The sequence below is a fragment of the Blastocystis hominis genome, assembly GCF_000151665.1.
Source record: "Blastocystis hominis, Singapore isolate B (sub-type 7) whole genome shotgun sequence assembly, scaffold_3".
Classification (NCBI taxonomy): Eukaryota; class Bigyra; order Opalinata; family Blastocystidae; genus Blastocystis; species Blastocystis hominis.
The window spans coordinates 286856-310581 of record NW_013171838.1 but is presented as its reverse complement, the minus strand read 5'-3'; the positions used below and the strand labels follow the sequence as shown (position 1 = coordinate 310581).

Genomic DNA, 23726 nt, shown 5'->3' with positions numbered 1-23726 from the left:
CGCGTGTCACAATTTCCACGATTCGATCGTTCAGCGCACTCACGTCACTGCGAAAGGGATGATTCTCCTCCATAATCGATAGTAATCGGTTAAAGAACAGCGGATACTTGCAGATTCGCTACGCAAACAATTAGAAAAAACATTCAATGAGTGAATTAATGGATGATTCAATCAATTGAGTTATTTATTGGATTCAATCGATGATTCATTCAATTCAATCATTCATTCATTCATTCAATTCATTCATTCATTCAATTCATTCATTCATTCAATTCATTCAATTCATTCAATTCATTCAATTCATTCAATTCATTCAATTCATTCAATTCATTCAATTCATTCAATTCATTCATTCAAAATTTGCCGGCAAACGAAGCCTACCTGAATCGGTTTAATCAGGAAACTGAACAGATCGAGTCCCTGTGCGCGGGGATCTCTCGACAACAAAAACACATAGTCCTCCAATCCGCTCCGTTCGCGAAACAACCGATTCAAAAGCTGCAACGCGCGCTCATACGCCGCAAAATACTTCGAGTACAAGTGAAACTGATTCGCCGTGCGAAGAAACTCCCGCGAAAGCAGCTGCGAGAGCCGAACCTCGTGGATCTGCGCCTTGACGGCGTCATAAAAAGCCTGGTGGATCTGCTGGATCTCCGGATAGTTGCAAAAAATCGTTCGGATCTCGGCTCGATCCAGCAGTCCGTTCTTCCGATCCAGCATATTCAAAAAGGGCGTTTCATACACGTCGTGCAGCGTCGACAGATCCCGGATGTACGACAGCTCCGTCGCCAGGAACTCCCGGTACACCGCCAATCTACCGGTCAGCCCTTCCCCGCGGCTCCACCTCTGCATGGCGAGCGTGTCTTTCGGGTCCGCGAACGGCGACACGGCGGGGTCCAGCGCGGCCTCGAGCGCCTTGTCCTGCACGGTGCTGCCCGCCTCGTCGCTGGCGCGCACTTTCTTCATGGCTTCGCGCTTCAGCATGGCCAGCGTGCTCTCGCAGGACACTTTATCCGACGAGTTCTCGAAGCTACGCATCACCCGGGTCTCGGCTTTGCCCACATCACCAGGAAGTGCTCCGTGCGGATCCCCGCGGGAGTGTCGATGGGCAGCGCGAGCCCGAGGACGCGGGAGGGCTCGAGAGAGGAGGGCTCGATGGAGAGAAGGTCGGTGAGGAGGCGGAGCACCACCACGAACTCGTTGCTGCGGCGATACACGTTCGGAACCGCGAACAACGCGAACTGCGAGAACAGGAACAGACGGCCCTGCACGCCCGTCGTCGTGTGCACCGCCTCGATCTCCGCCTTGTACCCCATCCACGCGCTGAAACTCCCGTAGAGACGGTTGCCCTGGCGCCAGAGGATGGAGAGCGGGACGGAGAGCGCGATGGCGGGAGCCAGGGGCGGCGACTGCTGGAGCTGGTAGATCGTACACTTCACCTGCACGCTCAAAAGGGGAAACTGGGGAAACCCGATCGTAGAGGGACTGAACGAGCTTGTAGGCTTTGTGAGCGAGCGTGAGGGACTGACTGTGTTCCGAGAGGTGCGGAACACAGTTCCCGAGAGTGGATTCATAGCTCATGATTCGCTAGGCGTTACGTCGCATCCCGGTTTCGACTTCCGCGGGGAGATACAAGCAGCATTCGAGGGAATCTCCGCTCAATTCCACGCGATCCGACAGCGTCTACATCGCAGAATCCCCGCGGTTCCCACGCCGACCCATCTCCGCAACGCGTCATTTTCGACGCAATCGCGCAGCAGCTGGTTCATCTTCGCGAGCTCCTCGGCGTAGTCCGCGTAGGCCTCCAACCCGCCCTGCAGTTCCACGCACAGCGCCGCCAGCCGCGCGATTTCCTCCTCCCCCGACTCCGCGCCCTCCACGTTCCGCTCGATTCCCGCGAGGAACGCGTCGCTCACCCCCACGAGCGTCTCGAAGCAGGCGTCGACCGCGGCGATCTCGCTCAGCGTGGCGTCGATGGGCGTGGAGAGCTCGCTGGGCGACCTCAGCGACGCGTAGGGTGAGAAATCGCCCGAGCTGGACCACCCCGAAGAGCGCCGGAAGAACGACGACAACGTCCCGGAGACTGCTGGTGAGGGAGAGATCCCGGGCCTCCTACGACTGTGCCGCTTGTCGATCGATTTGGAGTCGTCCGCGTCCGGCGAGGCGGCCTGCTGCTTCTGCAAAAAGTCCTTGATTCCCGCGAACATCACGCGGCGGACGGAGCGCAGCGAGCGGTTGTAGTTCTGCTCCGAGAAGTAGAGGTCCTCGCACAGGCTGTGTCTACGACCCATCGCCTCTCGCGCTCTCGACATACAGAAACTGGTTGGTCAGCGAGGGCGTCCACGTGACCGCGGAAACGCCCGTTTTGGCGAGGTTTTGCAGCTCGAAGGAAGCCATTCCGGAGCCCGCTTGGTGGCACACGACGTAGGGGCAGGGCGGCTTGCCGCTGTAGCAGACCCAGTCTGCGTCTGAAGGGAGAAAAAGGGAGTTCGTGCAGATTCCGTAGTAGACGAGGGTAATGTTCCCGAAGATCCAGCCGAGCTGGTTGTCGACGAGTTCGCGGGAGATGAAGATGTTCTGGTCGTTTTTCCACACAAAAGACTTGTTTTGCCAACCCACAGGATAGTAAATGCCATTCACATCCGGAGAACCAGCGTTGCTTACTTCGACTGTGGAGTACCGCTGCATCAGCTCGTTGTGGTACGAAAAGAACAGGGGACGTGGGAAAGGATGCCAAAACGTGTGTATCGCATCTCGGTTTACAAAGTCTTCATAGCACTCCTCAACAGAGTTCAAAAATGTAGAATTCAAAGAGCAACTCGGCAACCTACAGATTAACCACCCCACATGAAACAACCATATATAATAGTACGTTATGGCATTCAGGCGACTGCGATAAGATAGCAAAAGAGGAATGTCAGGAGAAGACGAATGGATTTCTTTATCCTTTCCCGAATACTCCTCACAAACACGAACTCTACTCACTGCAAATTGATACTTGACATAGAACTTCTTGCCATACTTGCGAGGGCGGCAGATGAGAATAGAATCGCCGATAATATACACCATGCACGACTTTCGAGTTTTCCCCTCCATGTGCGCTTCGGCATTACTCTCAAAGTAGAGTTTACACTTTGGATCCTTCAGAAGCTCTGTTATGCCACCAGCTAAAAACAGATTAATTTGTTCGAGCTTCGCATCCTGTGTATTTGGCATTTTAAGCAAATTGAAAACGCTGTGGAGTTCCAAAATTTGGGCTTATTTCAGTAAACAATATATATTTCAATTACTTTAGTTATATCATTTGTTAAGAGATACCTAGTTCTTTGCTAGCATAGGTCCATCGTACACTTGCAGAAAATGGAAAGACTGGTATTTCTTTAGTGTTATTTCAGTAATTCGTCCAAGTCTAGAGACTGGTTTTTTACATCCATAAGCTGCGACGAGAAGCCCAAATAGTCGATCGTGTCTGCATTATCTGAATAAGAGACAGGCAAGACACTGAATGGGTAGGAAGGTCTTTCTTTCGTTGACGCTACCTCCTCTTGTCTTCTCTTCACAGTTTGATTCTCCTCTTCCTCCCCTTTCTTCTTCTCCTTCTTCTTCTTCTCAGTGGATCTCGACGATGTCATATAAATCTCTTCATTTAAGAAATCCATATTCTCTGCGTCCTCGCCTAAGATCAACCGATCGTGGAGTTCATTTCCAAAATAGCTCAAGAGATCTGTGTTATCGAAATCGTAAGTATCGTTAGGAGTCGAATCATCACTTTCGTTGTCATCATCGTTATCATCGTCATTATCGTCATCGTCGCTGGTAACGTAACCAACGTCCAGATCAACACTTTCATCATCATCATCATCATCATCATCATCATTCTCACTATATTCAATATCCTTTTCCTCGTATTCTTCTTCACTCCTTTCTTCGAATTTCACCTTCTTCTGATTCGTTCTTTCGGGTATTTCTTTCCGAACTTCGCTTCCACTTCTTCCTCTTCGAGTTATTCCTCCTCTTCCTCCTCCACGATGCGCAGTTTGATTTGTCCCTCCTCGTCCGCCTCGCTTTGCAATTGGATTTGTTCCTCCTCCTCCTCCTCTTCCTCCTCGTGTCGCTGCTGCTGTCACTGCTCCTTTTCCTCCTCTTCCTCCTCGTGTTGTTGTTGTTGCTGCTGCTGTTGCTCCTCCTCCCTTAACGCCGCTCTTTAACATGGCCTCTTTCTTTTCTTGCTTCTTCTTTTCCTTCCATTCTTCCGGAGAATAATATCGCTCAAACACCAGTTTTTGGGGATTCTACCGTTCAGATCCTCCTCCTTTTCCACCTTTTCCTCGTCATTATTACATGAAATCGCCTTGGCGCATTCCCGAATGGAGGAAAACTCCACGGAAGCCATCGAGGACTTCTTCACCTTCGTCATTATACTCGCATTGATCTTGCCAAACCTCTTGCAGTACTGAAGAAGCTTGCTTTCGTTCCAAGACAGCGGGATGTTCTTTATGCAACAGTTATACATTGCTTTCTTTGAGGCTGTCAGAATCACATCCCCGAATGGATACGAACTAATCAAATCCACAAGGTCATTGCAGGCAGATTCGGAATTCATTACCAAGCTTAGGCGGTTGCCACGATCATCCACCTCAAGCCAATAGCGTTCTATATTTCCAACATTGTATATCCATTTAATAAGATCATCCGGATTGAGTTTAGCAGGAAATCCAGTTACACACACAGTTCGAGGCTTTTCCTTCTTTAACTCCGAATCTGGAAGTACGATTAGGGCCGAAACTATTTTACCCTTAATTACACTAAGGTTTAAGAGCTCTACAAGACGCAGAGCTGGGAATGAGTCAATCTCTTCACATACCTGAACGATAATTATCCACAAAGAAATAGACGCGGTTGTCAGAATTTTTTGCCTAGATCTCACAAGAAACGATTTGGATCACATATTCTGTCCGATTAATTTTAATATCTTTACAGTCATTTCGCTTAAACGACTCCTATACGATGATTTTACGCTGCCAGAAATACCAAATTAAAGAACTTGGGTATGTTGTACAAGGACACTTTATAGCCACAGTCAGGCAATAGAGAGCTATCTAGTGTCGATTTTTCTATCATTTTGATAAAAATCGAACAAGTATTTTTACGAAAATCAGCATCCTTTATTGTTCTTATTCGCTTTCAAATTGAACAGCAAAAGGCTTGCTTCGAAACTCGAGAAGGAGCAGCAAGAAAGGGACGATGTTTCTTCGATTCCTTATCGACCGTTTTGTGTTGATTACATGAGAGATGTTTTTCGACGTAAAGTATTCGTTAAGCAATCGGAATCATCTCAATGTCAACACCCCTCATTGCAAAGAGATGAGAAAACTGTAACTCCTATATATACTAGTATTTATGGCGAAATCGGAATGGGCGAAGTCCAAAAGCACGATTTCAAAAGAGAAAAAGACCCAAGTGAAGACGAGCAGGCAGCCAAGCTATTGGAACGAATCCGCGAAATCGAAAAAGCCCACGAGGCAAGTGCAGATCAAGAGAAAGTGGTCGAAGTGTCTTTTCCCGAGTTTAAGGTAAATCATTGCTCGTGCCCAGAGTGCAGTCCGCGCTTTCTTGAGGACGGCTCTTTGTATTGCGATTTGTGCAAAATCCCTCTGCTTCAAGAAGACTGGTGCCATCATGAAAGGTCAATCAGCCACCAACTTAGACGAAAGCAAGAAGACCATCTTTATATCAACAGCTTCATCCACCCAGACTCCACAGCAGCCAAGTGGATGATGTCGATGGGCTGGAAGGAGGGCGAAGGACTGGGCGAGAATGGGAAAGGGCGATTGGAGCCGATCCCCACACGATTGAAGAACAATCGTCTCGGTATTGGCGCGGAGGACGATATGTATGTGTGTTTGGGATGATGGGATCCGATGTAGGCCGCTTAAGATCACGCACACTCCTCACAATGGCGATGCGGACTCCACAGAGGATCCGCAAATCACCAAGGAACGCGAGCGACTCATCCAGAAATTCGGAGAGAAACGGCTCCGTCGCATCATCGCGAAATACCAACGACGCAAACGGGAAGCGGAGCAGCGACAGCGCGAGCAATGGATTCGCGATCAGTTTCGAATCTCTTCTGTTTGTAACAAACACGCAACCAACACAGTGCGATCAGAGCAACAACGACAGATACCACAGCCAGCGTGTACAAGATCGCAGTCTGTCTTCGGTGGGGCGGCGCAGTCTCCAACCCGGTACCCTTCTCCAAGACTCCGGGCAGGGATCCAACGAACAGTCGTCCGTCCGTTTCGGAGGAGTGAAGCTTGGTATACGTCGCTTCCCATTCCGCTTTCACATAGTCGAACCATTCCTCCTTGGTAGCGAACTTGGTCGGATCCAACACCTTCGATACGCAAATCGTCAAGATCACGTTCCGGTTAATCTTGAGGCTGATCTCGTCCATGATGTTCTCTTTTCCATTGCTCAGCACAATCTGGCAAGGAACTTTCAGATTATAAGCCACCTCCATCACTCCAGTTTTCAGCTGTAGAGTTCCCTCGCCCTTAAAGCGGTGGCCCTCTGGATACACGATCACTCCGTGATCAGGGCTGTGCGTCAGTCCATATGCAAAACACTACCGAGCCTTCCAATTCTCATCGAAAAAGTGGGTGAACCATTCGCGGCTAATGCCTCGCTTCCTCTTGAAGAACCAAATGAATTGGTTCAGATATCCGCATAAACAGGCGGACGGGAAGGCAAAAATAACTGCCATTCGAGATAAGTAGCTGCAGCCAGTGATCATATCTCTGCGAGTCATAAAAACGGTGTTCTCTCACCCATCGACAAAGAAGTCTGCCCAGGAGCGATGATTGACAAAATACATAGTCTTTCCTCCTCGAATCTTTTCAGATCCCTTTACACATGTATATTGAGGTCCCAAGGAGGAAGCCAGCTACAGTCAATAACCATCCAATAAGAAAACCGTTCTTAAAAGATTTCCTATATTACCATGTCCCGTAATCATAACATAGAAGGCATAGCTAAATGATAAAATGATACAAGAAAAGGAACTATAGACAGTAGGCATTGATGTAAACATAAATAGCTGCCAGCTGAAGTATGTTGAAAAACCGATTTACATATAATCTAAGCTTACTCATTCTAAATCTACCAAATGATGGCATGTTATCATTCCAGAAATAAGCCCGATTTCTAACAAACACATCAAATGATTCAATTTCCATGGCTTTTCTGCTGCTGCCCCTTTACCTTATCGAACATAATTCCGAAGAACACAAGAAACACACCGATCCACTACACTTCACATCCATTCCCCAAACCGACTTGATATTTATTAATATCATTGCCCATAAACAAAACAGAAATCAAAATACTAAAAAACTTCCTTGTCGTCGTTATCGTGGACAACACCAACGGAGGAAAATGTCGCACCGTATATAGTATAAACATCTGTCCCACCGACGAGCACAACCCAAACTGCACCGCATACTACCCTTCAAGCCTCCTCTCGTCCCTCACCCACAGACATTGCTTGTTCCTCACCAGAAACTCCACTCCAGGCACCAATTCCCCTTTCAAGATCGCGGTGACCGCGGATACGCCCATCCCGTAAATGTTGAGCATGACCTGGAGCCGCAGCGACGAAGGCTTGAATTGAGGAACCACAACGTCCTGCTGCATGCCGCAGACTCCGTCCATACAGAGCGATAAGAAGAGAAGAATCAGGCCGAAAGCGCTGTTCGACCGCTGGCTGATCTTCTTGGAGGACCCCATCATTTGGAACACTAGATGGGATCATGGCTCCATGATGCCTACGAACGATTCCGGCGGTGATGATAAAGACGCTGATGTATTTCCGGAGCGAGTATGTACGTGCTAGAGTGGACGGAGGGGGCTAACTCTACTTCCGAAGAGCGTTCCAGCGAGGAGCACAGGAATCATTTTGCAGGATTTGCCGAGGACCTGCGTGGGGTAGTTCACATGCTTCAGAGAGCTGTTCGAAAATATCATGGCCAGCGTGTAGCAGATGCCGTAGATGCGGTAGTGGGACAAAGCATCGGGAGCAAAACGGATGTCCTACGATCGACCATACAAACGAAATCGACCTCATCGTTTCGGATGGTTCGCTCTAGAGTTTCGCCGTCCCTGAGTCGAAAAGACATTCTCGCCAGCCCTCCCTCGAAGGAAATATCTTGGATTGTGCATTCCTCCCTTCCATTGAAAAGAAAAGCCATCTCTACTCCATGCCATGGTTTCTAACTAAAACCGCTCGCCCAATAAGCTCCTTTTTGGGAGTTTGGGTTGAAAACGGCTTCGTGGGCTTCCCAAAGATCCGATCACCTAGTTGTCACGAACGAAACAGAAAAAAACTGGCAAATGCAATCGCTAAGTTGATCGAGCACTGGAGAAGAAGAAGAACAGAGGTGTATTCGAAACGACTTCCGTCAGGACTTACATAACGATATCTACAACGTGATCGCTCAAAACGACTCCAACATTCGTTCTTGCACCAACCCATAATTTAAGTATACAGCATAGATTCCAACTATTGAAATGAGTAGCCTTTTGTAATACTGTAAATCCATGACAGAAGAAACAACCTATGGAGTCTAAAGTTCGGTTTGTTTGAAAAGTATTGAATTGGTCAGTATAAACGATAGTGATGCCATTCGACATCTCCAATCTGTGTATTTGTTTTCCTGTTTTGTGTACGTCCATGACCCAACAACTCGCTTGACTTATGACCCATATGCAAAAGATGGTCCCATATATCTTCATGTATAAAAACAAATAATTTCTATTTTGTTCTGTACAGAATGGTAAGCTCTGGAGACATTAAGAAATACTGGGATAAGGTGGAGTCCTTCTACAAGTGTTGCACGCCTAGCGGCAGTATTTGTTCAACGTGGTTGTAATTCATAGAGCAGTTCAAGGAACTGGAGGAAAAGATCCATGTACCTCTCCACTACATCACTATGATCCTCTCTGTAATAGTGTTCTGTATTATGCACACTCTTTTCCGAAACCGCGGCTTTTACATCTATCTTGTGTTCATCCCGTCTCTCTTCATGACGATCAATGACATGCACGAAGAAAAGAAGACTGAGAAGAAATGGGCAGGTTTCTGGTTTTTGTTTGCTTGCGTCCATATGCTGCCTGGATGGTTGGACTCTATCATTACGTACACGGTGATCAAGTGCTTGGTCCTTGCCTTCTTTGCCTTCTTCGATGATTGCACCTTGATCGTTGAGTTCCTGCAGTTCCTGCAAAAGATTTTTGACCGTCTCTACAAGCAGTATCTTGAAAAGTACTGCCAGGAGATTTCCAAGGTTGTGAAGACCGATTAAACATCCGTTTGTTCCCTCTTGTTTGGGTTAGTGCATCCGTCTCGTTCAAATCGTTTCGTTTGTTCACAAACACTCCATAGCAAAATCTCTCCTTACTTCTGTCCCTGCTGAGCCATCTGCATCTGGCGCTGATAGGCCATCTGGTAATAGGCCATCTGCTGGTAGTACGCCATCTGCTGCTGGTACGCCATCCACTGCTGCGGGGTCATGTTGCCGGCCATGCCGGGCATTCCAGCCATCGCCTGCGGACCCTGCTGGCCCTGAGGAGCCTGGGCAGGAGAGGCAGCCGCTTGCGCGGGCGCAGCGGCCTGGGCGGGCGAGGCGGCGGGCGCAGGCGCGAACATGCTGTTCACGTCGTCAGCTGCGGAGGTGGCCTTCGCATCCGGGACAGGGGAAGGCTGGCTCATTCCCAGGAAATCGTCCTCCTGAGGCGACTTGGGCGCCTTCGCGGCAGGCTTCTTGGCGACCTTCTTCACCACCTTCTTCACCACCTTCTTCTTCGGCTTCTCCTCGGCCGCAGCGGGCTCCTCGTCACCGAAGTCCACGTCCTCCTCCTCCTCTTGCTGCTGCACCTTCTTGGGAGCGGCCTTCTTCACGGCCTTCTTCTTCGGACCCTCGTCGAACACGTCCTCCTCCTCCTCAGCGGGGGCAGCGGCAGCAGGAGCCTCCTCAGCCTGCTCCTCGGCTTCCTCGGCGGGCTCTTCCTCAGCGTCGTCCTTCGCCATGAACATCTTCTCCTCGTAAGCGAGACGAATGAAGTTTTTGTATTTATCAAGAGAATCGCCGGGGTGAGGTCTGTACTTCTCGACATCTCCATGGGACAGCCACTTGGCGATGCAAGCCTTGTTACCTCCACCGTGCTTTTCAGAAAGAGCACGCACTTCCTTCAGAGTCCAGGTCGACATGGTAACACTCTTCACTCTGTGCGAGAAAGACTGGTGGGCAGATTTACACATGTGGCACACGAAAGAGCTGTAAGGAACTAAAAATAAGAAGTAGGCAGCAAACAAGATACCGCACACATTGGTGTGACCGAGCTTCGCATAGTCGCCACAGTTAGCGCAATGCTTATTATCCTCTATCTTACGCAGCTTAGCAAGCAAATCTTCAGGCTTCTGCTTCTTTTCTCCAGACATGATCTTTATAAGAAAAAACTGGTTCAATAGTTCGACAATTCAAGGGACATATAATTGTTGGATATGCCCCTATATAGTAAACAAATTAACGAATAATAAGGGGATATATTTTTCGAATTAGTATTAAAGATTAGACAGTAAAATCGCCATGAAATAGGAAATAAAATGATGCATTGTGTTCATGCACTATTAACCAATCCATGGAAGTTTTCGTAGGGTGGTAATGAGCGCTAGAACCGAAAATGACTCTATTCCATGATTATCAAGGAAAGTAATTATTGAACACCTTTGTTACTACCATTATTTGCTTTCTACAAACCGTGCTGTTATAGGTAGGCTTCACTCTTATGTATATTTTGCTCTTAGTGTTACACAGAGAGAGCAACCTACCTCTCTTTGTGTGTCAAGAAGAGCGTAAATAGCTGGACTGTTTTCCTTGTTTCCTCTTAATTGTTTACGAGGAATCCGAAAATGATCCATAAACTAATGTTGTGTAGTTGGTTAGCGCAAGGAGTGTGATGGAGCCATAGAGGTCTATGTTCACAAATTCTCTGCTGTATCGTGTAAAATATGTTGCTTATGATTGTTTGTTCGAGAGAATTGAGTACACTTACTTGAAGAACCGAATTCCCGCGATAATACTTGAAGCTCATAATTAATTTTACATGTATCCAGGCTATCCGCAGAATCCATAGTAGTTCTTGCGTATGTCTATTCACTAGCAGCAACCCGTATGGAAATCCTCCCACTACTCAGGGTTATCCTCCATCGACTCAGGGTTATCCTCCCACTACTCAAGGTTATCCTCCATCGACTCAGGGTTATCCTCCTCCAGCCTATATGCCTCCAGGATATACGCCTCCAGGAAGTCAGCCTCCAGCGCCAATTCCTCCTGCCTATCCGCCCAGACCAGCGCCTGTTCCTATGCCGAGTATACACATTATTCCACTTTAAAGTAGGCAATCCTACTCCCGTTCCTCCTCCCTATCCTGTAAATCCATCTCCTGCCCCTGGATACCCAGTCGTAAGTGTGATTGTGGATCGTTGACTTTAGAATCAACCTATTATATGTAAGAAATGTAAGCGCTATGTTACTCTTCCTCCAGGTGTAAGAAAGGGATTTTGCTCTTGTGGCGCTGTAGAAAGTGTATCTGTTGTGTCAGTTTTTAGAAAGTGAAAGTGAAGGGAATGAAGAAAGCAAAGAAGCCAAAGCACGGACCCCATAAGATTAAGTCGAACATTTTGGGTAAAGTGTTTACTTCCTCCTCCTCCTCTTCGTCTTCTTCCTCTTCCTCCTCCTCTTCCGATTAAGATTCGTTTGTTACAAACACTCGTACACATAACTAGCTAATTGGCTGCAAAGAGCGTCGTATTCTATATAGTCTCTGTCTTTCATACCCATGATTTCCAGGAAATTGTCCACTTCACGGTCTGTAAGGGGTTCTCCCACACGCGTAAGCACATTGCGTAACAAGTCCACTTTGATCTTTCCATCATTATATTTGTCAAATACCTTGAAGGCTCCCCGTATATCGTCCTCGGTTGCTATTCATCAGAGAAAAGTTCAAAATGGAACCGATGCAATCGAGACCTGAAAGTAGTTTAATATATTCGTCAAAGGTGATTCCTGTTTTTTCCGAATATCGACTCTTGATATTCGCGATTTCTGCTTCCGTTGGGTTAAATCCCGATATGCGCACTAATTCTCCAAGTTTTTCACAGGAAACAAGACCGCATTTTTGTTTGTCAAGAAAATTGAAGACTTGACGAAACATTGATATCTACGAAGAGAAGCGACAGAGCATCTCAAACTTGATCATCTGTGAATGTTTTCTCCATCACAAAATGGTAAAAACAACGCGCCAAAATAGAAAAGTGGGAAAGGAAAACGGGGATTTTACTTATTTCGGCAGTAATAACAATTACATGTTAAATATTACTTTTCCCCTGTGAAATACACAGCTTGCCGGAATGAGCAGGGAAGAAGAGTCATGTACGATTAATAAAGAAGCTATTCAGTATTTGAAACAAAGGTTATGTGATTTGGAAAACAGAAGAACAGCAACGATTGTAGATTTATACCCTTTGTTCAAGCGTAGTCCGTAATAGATCAATTATCGAACCGAGCGAGTGCCATTCGTAAAAACCCAGAGTTTCACAAGTATAGCACAGTGGACAACATTTCTGCGATTATCGAACAGTTGGAGGAGGATCTAGCAGTTTCCTCCTACTCGCTTAAGGAAACGAAACAAGTTGTACGCAGTGTCCATCCCTTATTGATAGAGGCAACTCATTATCGATAAATACAAAAAGGAATTGTACGGAATACGCCGGCAGCAAGCATGGGAGAAGGAATTAGGTGATATTACTAGCGTGATTACTTACTTTTGCCATAACGGTTAGGAAAAAAAGAGGATGTTTTTGCAATTGAAAAATATTCGTCAGAAAGTAACAGAGTTACATGGTGCTATTTGTGTTGCTTGGTCCATCATTTTGTCTCGCTCCAACGGTTTGGACATCACGCCAGACGAGGTATCGAGTGAGTTGGTTCAAGTAAAGGAATCAGTGTATCGTCAGCTGCGGGGGAATCATTCCCAACACGTACGTTTTTCGTCTCTTCACCAACGCTTAGTTTTCAACGATGGAAAAGCAATACGGCGTAAAGATTACGTACACACGTTCTCTGCCTGCCTGCGTTGTCTATGGACCGGGTTTCCACCTCTTTCGAAGTCACAAATCATAGCTGCCTCCTTGAAACCAGTCCAATCTCTCATCGAAGACATGCTTTCCTGGACGTCCCTGACTCTTTCAGCGACTTCCCTCCAACTTGTACAGTCCGAATCGTGGTGTTTGAGGTAGAAAATCCTACTAGCCAACGGATGGAGATTTGTTCACTTGCTGGAAGAGAAAACCTACACGAGCGTGAAGATTGAGCGAGAAACCAACTCGATCATCGTCGAGGGCGGTCCGCGTGCTTTGCAGGCGTTCGAGGCGAGTTTGAAAAGCCTGTCGAAAGAGATCCGGAGGTTTGAAATCGCGTTGCCTGTGATGGAGCGACTGCTTCGGGACGGCGGAGAGCGGATTAAGGAGTTGAGCCATAAGATCCGCGGATATGTGCATGTGAATACGGAGCAGTTTGCTCTTTGTCTGTACGGGTTTCCGAGCGATTGCGAGAATGACGAAGTGCGAGTGAGGCGGAATTGTAACGCATAGAAAGCGATTCGCGCGCTTCTAGAGACCTTGAAGGACGTTTCAAAAACGCAAGAACTCCCTTCGTCGTTTCACGTTTCTTTTCTGATTGGAGATCAAGGAGTCACTGTCCGCGAACTGCAGCAACGGTTCCACTGCAAAGTCAATTTCAGCGCGCGTGAGGAAAAGCCGTTCATTGAGCTTTGTGGATGCCAATCGGACATCGATGCGGCGTCGGAACGGGTCGAAATGATGCTTGCTGAGTACGCCAAAACCCACGAAACGATCGATCTGCCTGAACTCGCTTTGCCTCTTTTTCTGAACAATGGCGGAAAGAAAGTGCAGCAAATTCAAAAGCAATTCAATGTGTCGATTCACATCGATAAGTTCAATCTCAAAATGATTGTTTGTGGAGATTCTGCGAAACTTCGCGACGCACGAAATGCCGCGCTCGATCTCATCAGTCGAATCACTATCCTGAAACTCCCTTCTCGTTTCGAGCTGCGCAGCGCGTTTTTTGGATCGAAAGGAAGCCACATCGATAAGATCCGGAAGAAGTATCATGTGTCAGTGCGAGTCATGACTTCGGACGAAAAGGACGAGATCGAGCTGGAAGGATTCGATGACAACGTCACCAATGCGGCGGCGTACGTGCAGTCCTGGCTCTCGGATCATTGGGTGGAGAGTCTGACGGAAGACAAAGAGCTGATGGGGAGAGTGGTGATTGGAATGAAGGGAGCGGCGATCCGGGAAACGGAGAAGAAATTCGCGGTCAAAACGAAGCAGAGTGTGGGGATCCAAACCAGGCTGAGCATTTTCGGACCAAAAGAGAACGTCTTGGATGCCAAATTGTGGATCGAATCGCAGCTGGAGGATTTCAGACGCACTCATTTCTGGTGTCATTTCAGTCCAGACCATTTCTACTACGCGTACGAATTGTCGCGGCCATCGCTCGCCGCGTTGCAGTCGCAATACAAAGACCTCAAAGTGACGTTCCATGCGGCTTCGGGATCGCTGCGATGCGAGGGAGCGGAAGCCGACATTGCCGAGATCCGGGAGAAATTCCTGGCGTTCAAGAAGTCCACAGGGAACTTCCACGCTTATCCGTGCTCCATCCCCATGGAACACATTGGTTTAGTGTTCGGAAAGGAGGGGAAAACGCGGGCATATCTGCAATCGAAGTATAACTGCCGGATCCTCCCTCGCCGCGAATCCGGTCGCCTGATCATTTGGGGAGAGCAGCAGGCCGCCGAGCAGGCATCGAACGAAATCCATTCCATCATCAAGACGAATCAAATTGTCACTCATGTCCTTCACATCACGCTGAAGCAGTTTCATCAACTGCTCGTGGATCGGTGTCGGTCCCTCCGATCGATCCACATCATCACGAATGCTGTTCTCAAGCTGACCCAGCAGGCTGGAGGAGATGGAGATCTCTCCATTTCTGGAACACAAAAGAACGTGGATGCCGCGAAAGCATTGGTCGAGGCGGTTTTCCGCGGGACTCCCACGTATTCGTACAAGTACGATACGAATGCAGTGAATACTCTGTTTGCGACCAGCTCGTTCCCGATGAAGCTGGTGGTTTTAGCGAATCAGTGCAATATTTCGCACGATTCCTGCGGAGCGGTGTTGATCCGCGGGGAATTGGGCAATATCCATCGAGCACATGCACAGCTCTACGAAGAGTTGATGAGCTTGTTCCCGGCATTGTTTTTACGAATCCCAATCTCACCGGGCGTGTGTCACTATTTCTCCATGACGGGGAAGAAGATCGCTTCGGACGATCCCTACGTTTTGATCCACGTGGAGCCCAGCGAAGGCTATGTCTACTGCATGAAACGGCCGGAGCCTTTCAATCCTATGGACGTTTCTCGTGTCAGCAACCCTTCCAAGCTCATTATTACATCCAGTGCTGCCGATCCTATAATTCCTATGGTTTCTATGGGTCCTTTGAATTCTTTGAATCCTTTGAATCCTTTGAATCCATTGAATCCTTTGGATCCATTGAATCCTTTGAATCCATTGGATCCATTGAATCCATTGGATCCATTGGATCCTTTGGAAGCTTCCAATTCCAACAATCCTTCCAAACCTTTGCCTCCCATTAGTGCTACAGAACTATCCGAGCGGCTCTCTCGCGTGATGGACACGATTTCAAAGGAAGTTGCAGTGCTGTCACAGCAGCATTGTTTGCTTAGCATTGACCCGCTGATCATCGCACACATTGTCGGTACAAAAGGACGGCAAATCAAAGAAATCATTGCATCGACAGGAGCCACGGTGGAAGTGGTCGGTAGCAAGGATCGCGTATATATTCACGGGGAAATTGAATCGGTGAGAAGAGCGTGTGAACGGATCGAAGCGGTCGTAACGACTTACCAGCTGTTGAACAAAGTGATTGAGGCCCCGCCGTCCGTTTTGCAGACATTTTGGGACAATTACGAAGTGATGATCGAGCACTGGAAGGAGAAATACAATGGGGAAGTCAGTGTGGATATAGAGAAAGGACAGATCCGAGTCTCAGCGTGTACTGAAAAACAAACAAATGATTTGAAGTATACAATCGAAAGTTTGCTGGAGGAGCAACAGCTAGTTGCGGAGCGAGGATGTTCAGAGGTAGATCCACGCACGGAAGAAGGAAGCAAGGGTTCTATAGGAAGCGAAGATTTGTACCAGAGGGAAATTGCATCCTTACTTTGTTTGGATAGTTTGTGTTCCTGTTTGTTTATGGATACGATCTCTACTCTTCCCGACCCGTGGAAGACGTCGTTTTCTCATATAGAGAAGATATTAGATAGGAATGACGTAAGTATCGCGTTGCATCTTTTTCGTAGAAACTCATAAACCAAATTCGTACAAAAATAAACAGACTTCAAAATGGTGAAACACTTTCAGCAGAAGAGCGTAGTGCGATCGAAAATGCGCTCTGTCAGCTAAACTCCTCTCTATCTGAGGTGAGCTACATCTGCATTTATCTTACGCTCATAGATTCCCAAGGAAACCAAGCGTCTTGATGAGGACAGTTCAGCCCTCCTTTCCACAATATAAATCAGTTGTCATATATAAATACATTCTATTGCTCTCTCCTTGTTTCAAACAAAAACTTCACCAATGACGATTCCACCCTTCCTTCCTTTCTTTCTTTCTTCATGTAGCCTCACAATCAGCTTAGAGAGAAGCTCTCTTGGCCTTCTCAGCAGCGATGGCAGCGGCACGAATGCTCAGCTTGCGCTGAGTCTTCAGTCCCATGATACCGCCACCCCACTTCTTGTTCTCGGCGTACTTGGCGGTGAAGCTCTCCTGCAGCGAGTTCAGCGCCGCCTCGTCCTCAGGGTTCACTCCCGTCAGGCACACGCAAGTAGCGGTCTTCTGGTGCACCAGAGCGCCCAGACGGCCCTTGCCGCTCACGATCGCGTACGCAACGCCCATCTTGTGGCACAGAGCGGGCAGCCACATCACCAGCTCCAGGGGATCCACGTCGTTGGCAATCAGAACCAGCTTGGCCTTCTTGCGCTCCACCAGCTTCGTCACGTTGTCCAGACCGTACTTCACAACCAGAGCACGCTTCTCCTCCACGGGCTTGCCCTCAGCCTTCGCCTTGGCAGCAGCCTCCAGACGAGCCTTCTTCTCGGCCTCCGTCTCAGGAGCGTACTTGTTCATCAGACGGAACACCTCAGCAGCCTGGTTCTTGTCCAACACATGGCTGAACTGGTTCACGGTGGGAGGAACCTTCAGACGCTGGCTCAGAATCTTACGCTGTCTCTGGATGATCACGTAACGGGGCCACTTCAGGAATCGGGAGAGATCCTTCTTAGGCTATGAAATTAGGCCGAACGGAGCGCTATCATACCAGAACATCTCCTCCAATGCGGAAGTTCTTGGGAGTAGCAGCAAAGATGGGGTTCATAGATTTAGCAGAGTCCTTAGCCTTAGTCTAGACATTAGGGCAATAAGCGAGCAAAATACCGAAGACATAGCTTGAATCGTCAATGAAATAGTGGAGAATTCAAACGATTGGCCGTCAATCTCTATCATGGAGGGGGGTAATCATGATACCTGTATTTCATTCAAGCATAATTCATATAGTATATCAGAATGCTCCTAGAATATGAACAATAGAAGGAATAGTATGTTACTTTAAGAGAGAGTATGAATAGCAGCCATCTATAGATTTCATCTTTAAGGGTTGTTTTGATAAAAGGGGAAAAGCATATTCTGAAGTGTTCTGTTTCAACAATTAAGAAAATCCAGACTTTCAGTTTTGGCAAAGCAATCACTTGTTATCGTGAATACGTTAGAATCAAGGGAAGCAAAATACCCATTTCGAAAAGTAGATTGACCTTTTTTTCAAAATTTGGGCATAAATACATTCTAATTCTCTATTCAATGCTACAAATAGACTCTTTGAGACAATCATAAGTAGAGAGTTAAATTTCAAAAGGAATGCTTATGCAGTCAACAGAATGCATGAAGGAGGGCTGTATAACCCTCCCTCGATATACGGTACTGTGTTTCGTCAAATTCACAACCTATGTGCAAAACAAACTCGCATATTTGTAAAGAAATCCCAATAATCTTTTCATAAGGAAGGGAAAGACAGTACTATTCAAGAACAAAACACAAGGCTTTTCCCCGAATCCTATTGGAAGAAATTGGGTACTAGGATATATAGAAGAAACAGTTGCTATTCTTTGCTCCTCATCTGGGAAAGGAGATTGTCTATCTGAAAATTGAGTCTACCTTAAGAAAATCGTATAACTCGCTTATATGAACACTCTTTCCAAAAACGGAAAGAGAGCCCCGAGTCTTTGTCTAGAGCCTAGCAGGATGTGTCCAGTCAATTTGCTACAAAGAAGAAGAAGAATTAACATATGTATTAATTAAAGGGCATATTGAGAAACTATAATTAATTTTATTCCTCGACCACAAGTGGTTATCAAAATATTCCTGTTATTTAAATTATAATAAGGATGTTCTCAATTGTTCTCGCGCTTCTCGCACTCCACTGCATAGTGGCCGAAGAGCTCTGCGATACAGGAAAAACTTATGCACGGTTTTACATGGTGTGTAAAAGCTACTGTACCGAACAGTCATTTACGATATCATCTGGAGAGACAGTTGTATATACGAGCGGTCCTTTCGTGAATAACGAGATTTCTGATACTAATGACTGCCTCACCTCATCTAGCAACGATCAGTATACGCTGAAGCTTTCCGATAGTTTTGGAGACTCTTGGGCGTCCGGTTCCTACCTGGCGATCTATGGAGAATATGGAAATATTTTCTTCAAGGGTTATCTTCTTTCCGATAGCAATGATGAGCTTACGCTTTCTATGCACTACCCGATTAAGAGATATCAGGCATGGAAATTATCGAATCAGTATTCTGCTGACTGGATGCAAACCGACTTCCAAGATAGTGCTTGGAGCGAGGAGACCATGGGTTCTGTGACCGGAAGCTATTCTGGAACGCAGTATTTCCGCAAGGCCTTTACGGGTGTGTCTGGAATGAGTGCCTATGAGGTCCGTTTGAACTATCGCTACGGAGTAGTTGTTTATGTGAATGGAGTGGAAGCGTTCCGCGATAATATGCCTAAAGGAACTATTGATCAGTCGACTGCTGCTTCTGGATCCTATCCAGAGGCTTCGATGCGTGGCTTCATCCGAATGGGAAGTGAGATTGCTACTAGTGGAGTTTTGGCTGTGGAAATCCATGCTACTACTGGAACGACACTTACCACGGTCGACTTTGATGCGTACATGGCTGCGCTCGCCTCGGGCATTCCCGAAATGAACTGCGTCATTTATCCTTATTCTGTAACTTATACCTCTTCGATTAGTTGCAGTAATTTGGAAAACATTTTTGACATGAACAAAGGCACCAGCGCCACATTCTCGGGTGATATTGCTAACATCAAGGTTAGCTACATGATGGATCCTCTTTCTGCCCCGTACATTAATGGAATGCGCTATTACATTAATTCGGAGTCCAACAATATTGCTGTTGCCAATGTGTATGGATCTGTGGATAGCTCAGTCTACAATCCTTTGCTGACCATCAGGAATGGTGAATCCTCCGCTTACAATAATTTCTATAGCTATTGGTCGGCTGATCTTTATAGATATTACCGCTTCAATGTGGTCTCCTCTACCGACTCGACTTTACTGGTCTTTGAGCTTATGCCCATGACCTGTCTCATTTCGGAAACCCCGACCTCCTTCTCCTATGAGAAGGATAGCTATTCTTACTACGTGGACCTGGAAGAGGTTCACATTACTCCTACAAGCATCGAAGTTTCTAATTGTACTCTGAGCAACAGTCAGCTGCTTCCTGATGGATTAACTTTTGATGCTGATAGCTGCACAGTCAGTGGATATGCTAGAGCTCCTCTCGCTCAGACAACGTTCACTGTCACTTCAGCCTCCCTCTCGATGAGCTCCACATTCACGCTCACCATCAATGCTTGTGAGGGAATGGTGGTCACGATCCTGCGAACCTACAAGTATATGTCTTCGAACGAGGGTTTCAGTGTGATCGATCCGGAAACTGAGACGGTTTTGTACAGTGTCGCTATCAGCAGTGGTCAGCCGACGGCCACAGATGTTCGAGAGAACTTGTGTATCACGATTCCTCGCATTGGAATCGATGTTTTTAGCTCATTAGCCAGCTGGGATTCTGGTTCGTACCTGTATGTCAACACCCTTCTGGGCTCGAATGAGTGGGACACTCTTCTGCGTGCTCGCTACAACAATTATCTGGGTCTGGAGACCTCCTACTTCGTCAGTATCAACTATCCTATCCATCCTTCGGATAACTGGTTCTACAAGACGGGAGAGGTTCCTGAAAACTGGTACTCTGCTGATACCTCCGGCTGGACAGAGGCTTCTTCCGGATCCTTCCCGGCCTCTACGAACCGCGTCCAGCTCTACAAGAAGACTTTCTCTATCGACAGTCTGGACAACATTGCTGGATTCGTTGTTTCGGTGCGCTATAAATACGGTATTGCCATCTACCTGAACAATATCCCGATCTTCATGAACGGTATTACGGAGGTCAGCACGACGGCTGCCATCAGCAACATCTATCCGTCGCTCATTTTCCGCCAGATGTCGTTCCCTGTCAAGTTGATGACCTATGAGACGATGGACGAAGAGACCTATGAGGAGGCGAGCGCGACGACCTACTTGCAGACTGGATCCAACACGATCGCGATCGCTTTGATCGCCAACTCGGACGAGAGCACCAACTCGACGTTCAACGCGGCGCTGAGCCTGATGGGAAATAACGAATACAGCCGTGTGTTCGAGTATACCTACCAGGCGTCGGGAGCGATCCAACAAATGCACGGTCCCTTCACCTTCCATCACTCCGACTTCATCGCTTGCACTGTATGCGTCTCCAACTCGGTCTCGATCACGTTCAACAACGATCGTCGCGAGTGGATCTCTTCGATCCTCATCCAGGTTTCCTACTCTGAGGAGGGCAAGCAGCCTCGCCAGCTCAAGGTGTACGGAAAGAACAGTGTGGACACGGACTGGACGAAACTGGGTGAGTACACGGGACTGGGTTGGTCCCTGTTGGGCCAGACGAAGAAGATCTGGCTGAAGAACAATTCCCCGTACAACCAGTACAAGTTCGAGGATATCGGGACGGGAAATGAGTCTTCCTGCATCTGGAAGATCAACCGAATCGATATGTTCAGCGACAACACGAACCGGGAGGTTCCTAACTTGGAATACGGAACTGTGGTGGTGATCAAGGATGTGGAGATGGCCGAGGTCTATCCTTCCAGCGATCTGTATCGCGACTTCACTGTCTCTCCGGAATTGCCGGAGGGCGTGAAGATCTGCTCGCAGAGCGGTGTGATTTACGGAACGGCCACGGTGAATGCACCCGCGAAGGACTACACGATCTCTGCCAAGAAGGCGACGACGGGCGAGTCTGTGTCGACTACGATCAACTTCGACGTGTCTCCTTGCTCTGGCAAGCGCTCGATGATGACTTCCAAGATGCGAATCGATAACTATGCTAGCGAGTGCTCCTACAAGCTGTTCAAGGGACGCGGAGATGGAGGGGAATTGCTCGCCTCGATCAGCCGAGCTCTCAATAGCAACTCTCTGCTCTATCTGGACCGTTGTCTGGATAACGGCATCTACACGTTCTACGCTTTCGATAAGAATGGAGACGGCTGGTTCATTCCCGGAGGATACATGATGACCGTGGATGTGGGCGCCACCATTTTCGATACCAAGCCGGTCGGCGAGTCCGAAACGAAGCCCTCTTTTTCCAGCACCACTTTCTCGTCCTACCTCCCCTTCCAAATCACCGTCACGGAGTGGAAGGTCTTGAAGGCGGAGACTGTGGATAGTTCCTGGACCACCGCTTCGTTCGACGACTCGACCTGGCAGTCGATGCTCCCTTCTGCGATTGGCACCAGCGACTTTGTGACCACCTACCTCCGAAAGACCTTCGATCTGCCCAACCTCGACGACTACCAAGTGCTGAACGTGCGTATCCTCTACAACGGAGGAATCGCCGCCTACTTCAACGGCGTCCGCGTGGCTCGCTTCAATCTGGAGAAGGACTTCACCGCCTCTACGCCCGCGATTGCGGAGCACGATAGCACTGTCTACTCTGGCTTCCACATCATCCTGCCGATGCAGGGAGCTGTGGTGGGCACGAACGTGCTCGCAATCGAGATCCACAATCCTGCCAACGTGGCCACCGATATTGTGTTCGATGCCACGGGTATCTTCGGTGTGGAGGAGTGCTCGATGGTCCTGGATACGTACTCTTCTGTCACGGGCACGGACTGTGAGGCGGAGTCACAGGAATCCGAGACCCCTCTGCCGCTGAGCAGCCTTCTGGACTATGACTTGCTGACCTACAAGCAATTCAGTAACGATGTGAACTCGTACATCAACTGGACGGTGGAAAATCTCGAGGGAACGCTCTTCAACAAATACGGAATTCTGTCGTGGACCGCCCTGCCCGCTCTGCAGTTCTCTCTGATGGGCAACAACGCCGACACAGAGGATGCGGAGTACATGAACTTCGCCTCGGAAGTGTCCGTCCCGATCGCCCTGCGTGCCATCAACGTGTTCGAAACGCCCATGAACGTGCTGCCGTTCAAGAACTTCAAGTGGATCATCGAAGACACGGCTTCGAGCAAGATTCAGTTGAGCTCCTTCCTCTTCTACTACTGCAAGAGTGAGGGCGCGATGTGTCCGGGTGTGGACGGATATCCCACGGTGGGCGAAGGCCAGATCTCACCCGCGATGTGCGAGGAGGGATTCACCGGGTACATGTACAGAGAGTGTTCGAACGGCCAGCTGGGCGAGCCTCGCAATGATCGCTGCCGCTACAAGGTGCCGCTGAACCTGATCTACCCGCAGTCCACCTATGAGTTTGTGGTGGGCACGAGCCGCACCACTTCCGTCCCCACGTACGATAACATCATCACCGAGTTCAGCGTGGATCGGCCGCTGCCGACCGGCCTGACGCTGAATAAGGAGACCGGAGAGATCTCGGGTATCCCCACGGTGGAACTCGCCATCACCGAGCGGCCTTTCACCATTACGGGAAGCAATCCGTCGGGTGCGGTTCGCGTGGAGATTGTGATCTACGTTCGCAAGGGACAGTGCCGCGCTGATGGCTTCTTCCCCACCACGGTGGTGGGAGAGACGGCCGTCTACGACTGCGCCAACCAGGGAAATTACATCGGTACGCAGAAGCGTGCCTGCGTGCTGGGAGCGACCGATGGAGAGTGGGAGAAGCCCTCCGGAGCTTGCCTGGCGATTTTCACGATCATCATCCTGGTGGTGGTGGTGATCATCATCGTCGCAGTTGTCATCCTCCTGCTGATCCGTATCAGCAGAAGAAGAAAGGCTGTGGGCGGAGTGAAGACGAAGAAGAACATGAAGAAGAGCGGAAAGAATGAGACGAAGAAGACCGTTACTAAGAAGGATGTGAAGGTTTAAACTGGATAGTTAAGGACCTGTTTGTTGCAATCGTTTTTTCCTTCCTTCAAAGGAAA

General features: G+C 48.2%; 11 protein-coding genes; 5 read left to right on the top strand and 6 right to left on the bottom strand.

The window, feature by feature from the left end:
• Positions 1–345: 345 nt before the first annotated feature.
• On the bottom strand, positions 346–1316 carry GSBLH_T00003310001 (uncharacterized protein; the record flags this gene model as incomplete). Its single annotated transcript, XM_013042022.1, has 2 exons — positions 346–1030; positions 1063–1316. The coding sequence occupies 2 exons, from the start codon at positions 1314–1316 to the stop codon at positions 346–348; spliced, it is 939 nt and encodes a 312-aa protein (XP_012897476.1).
• A 4098-nt stretch (positions 1317–5414) lies between these two features.
• On the top strand, positions 5415–5912 carry GSBLH_T00006618001 (uncharacterized protein; the record flags this gene model as incomplete). The annotated part of the gene is made up of 1 exon (XM_013042021.1): positions 5415–5912. The coding sequence occupies one exon, from the start codon at positions 5415–5417 to the stop codon at positions 5910–5912; it is 498 nt and encodes a 165-aa protein (XP_012897475.1).
• A 134-nt stretch (positions 5913–6046) lies between these two features.
• Positions 6047–7154, bottom strand: GSBLH_T00003309001 (uncharacterized protein; the record flags this gene model as incomplete). Its single annotated transcript, XM_013042020.1, has 5 exons — positions 6047–6602; positions 6633–6800; positions 6831–6946; positions 6977–7034; positions 7066–7154. The coding sequence occupies 5 exons, from the start codon at positions 7152–7154 to the stop codon at positions 6047–6049; spliced, it is 987 nt and encodes a 328-aa protein (XP_012897474.1).
• A 154-nt stretch (positions 7155–7308) lies between these two features.
• On the bottom strand, positions 7309–8025 carry GSBLH_T00003308001 (uncharacterized protein; the record flags this gene model as incomplete). Its single annotated transcript, XM_013042019.1, has 4 exons — positions 7309–7503; positions 7534–7799; positions 7831–7890; positions 7920–8025. 4 exons carry the CDS (start codon positions 8023–8025, stop codon positions 7309–7311), a joined length of 627 nt encoding a protein of 208 aa, XP_012897473.1.
• Positions 8026–8831: 806 nt separating this feature from the next.
• GSBLH_T00003307001 (uncharacterized protein) lies at positions 8832–9413 on the top strand (the record flags this gene model as incomplete). XM_013042018.1 has 2 exons in its annotated part: positions 8832–8907; positions 8938–9413. The coding sequence occupies 2 exons, from the start codon at positions 8832–8834 to the stop codon at positions 9360–9362; spliced, it is 501 nt and encodes a 166-aa protein (XP_012897472.1). The 3' UTR covers positions 9363–9413.
• Positions 9414–9438: 25 nt separating this feature from the next.
• GSBLH_T00003306001 (uncharacterized protein) lies at positions 9439–10498 on the bottom strand (the record flags this gene model as incomplete). XM_013042017.1 has 2 exons in its annotated part: positions 9439–10344; positions 10378–10498. 2 exons carry the CDS (start codon positions 10496–10498, stop codon positions 9455–9457), a joined length of 1011 nt encoding a protein of 336 aa, XP_012897471.1. The 3' UTR covers positions 9439–9454.
• Positions 10499–11231: 733 nt separating this feature from the next.
• Positions 11232–11809, top strand: GSBLH_T00003305001 (uncharacterized protein; the record flags this gene model as incomplete). The annotated part of the gene is made up of 3 exons (XM_013042016.1): positions 11232–11522; positions 11553–11636; positions 11669–11809. 3 exons carry the CDS (start codon positions 11232–11234, stop codon positions 11807–11809), a joined length of 516 nt encoding a protein of 171 aa, XP_012897470.1.
• Positions 11810–11819: 10 nt separating this feature from the next.
• GSBLH_T00003304001 (uncharacterized protein) lies at positions 11820–12273 on the bottom strand (the record flags this gene model as incomplete). Its single annotated transcript, XM_013042015.1, has 2 exons — positions 11820–12043; positions 12075–12273. The coding sequence occupies 2 exons, from the start codon at positions 12271–12273 to the stop codon at positions 11820–11822; spliced, it is 423 nt and encodes a 140-aa protein (XP_012897469.1).
• Positions 12274–13546: 1273 nt separating this feature from the next.
• On the top strand, positions 13547–15617 carry GSBLH_T00007124001 (uncharacterized protein; the record flags this gene model as incomplete). Its single annotated transcript, XM_013042014.1, has 3 exons — positions 13547–13687; positions 13712–15563; positions 15601–15617. 3 exons carry the CDS (start codon positions 13547–13549, stop codon positions 15615–15617), a joined length of 2010 nt encoding a protein of 669 aa, XP_012897468.1.
• Positions 15618–16806: 1189 nt separating this feature from the next.
• On the bottom strand, positions 16807–17676 carry GSBLH_T00003302001 (uncharacterized protein). XM_013042013.1 has 2 exons: positions 17541–17676; positions 16807–17506 (listed from the first exon to the last, which is right to left on the bottom strand). Exons 1-2 carry the CDS (start codon positions 17595–17597, stop codon positions 16859–16861), a joined length of 705 nt encoding a protein of 234 aa, XP_012897467.1. The 5' UTR covers positions 17598–17676; the 3' UTR covers positions 16807–16858.
• A 3048-nt stretch (positions 17677–20724) lies between these two features.
• GSBLH_T00003301001 (uncharacterized protein) lies at positions 20725–23670 on the top strand (the record flags this gene model as incomplete). The annotated part of the gene is made up of 1 exon (XM_013042012.1): positions 20725–23670. One exon carries the CDS (start codon positions 20725–20727, stop codon positions 23668–23670), a length of 2946 nt encoding a protein of 981 aa, XP_012897466.1.
• Between the last annotated feature and the right edge of the window lie 56 nt (positions 23671–23726).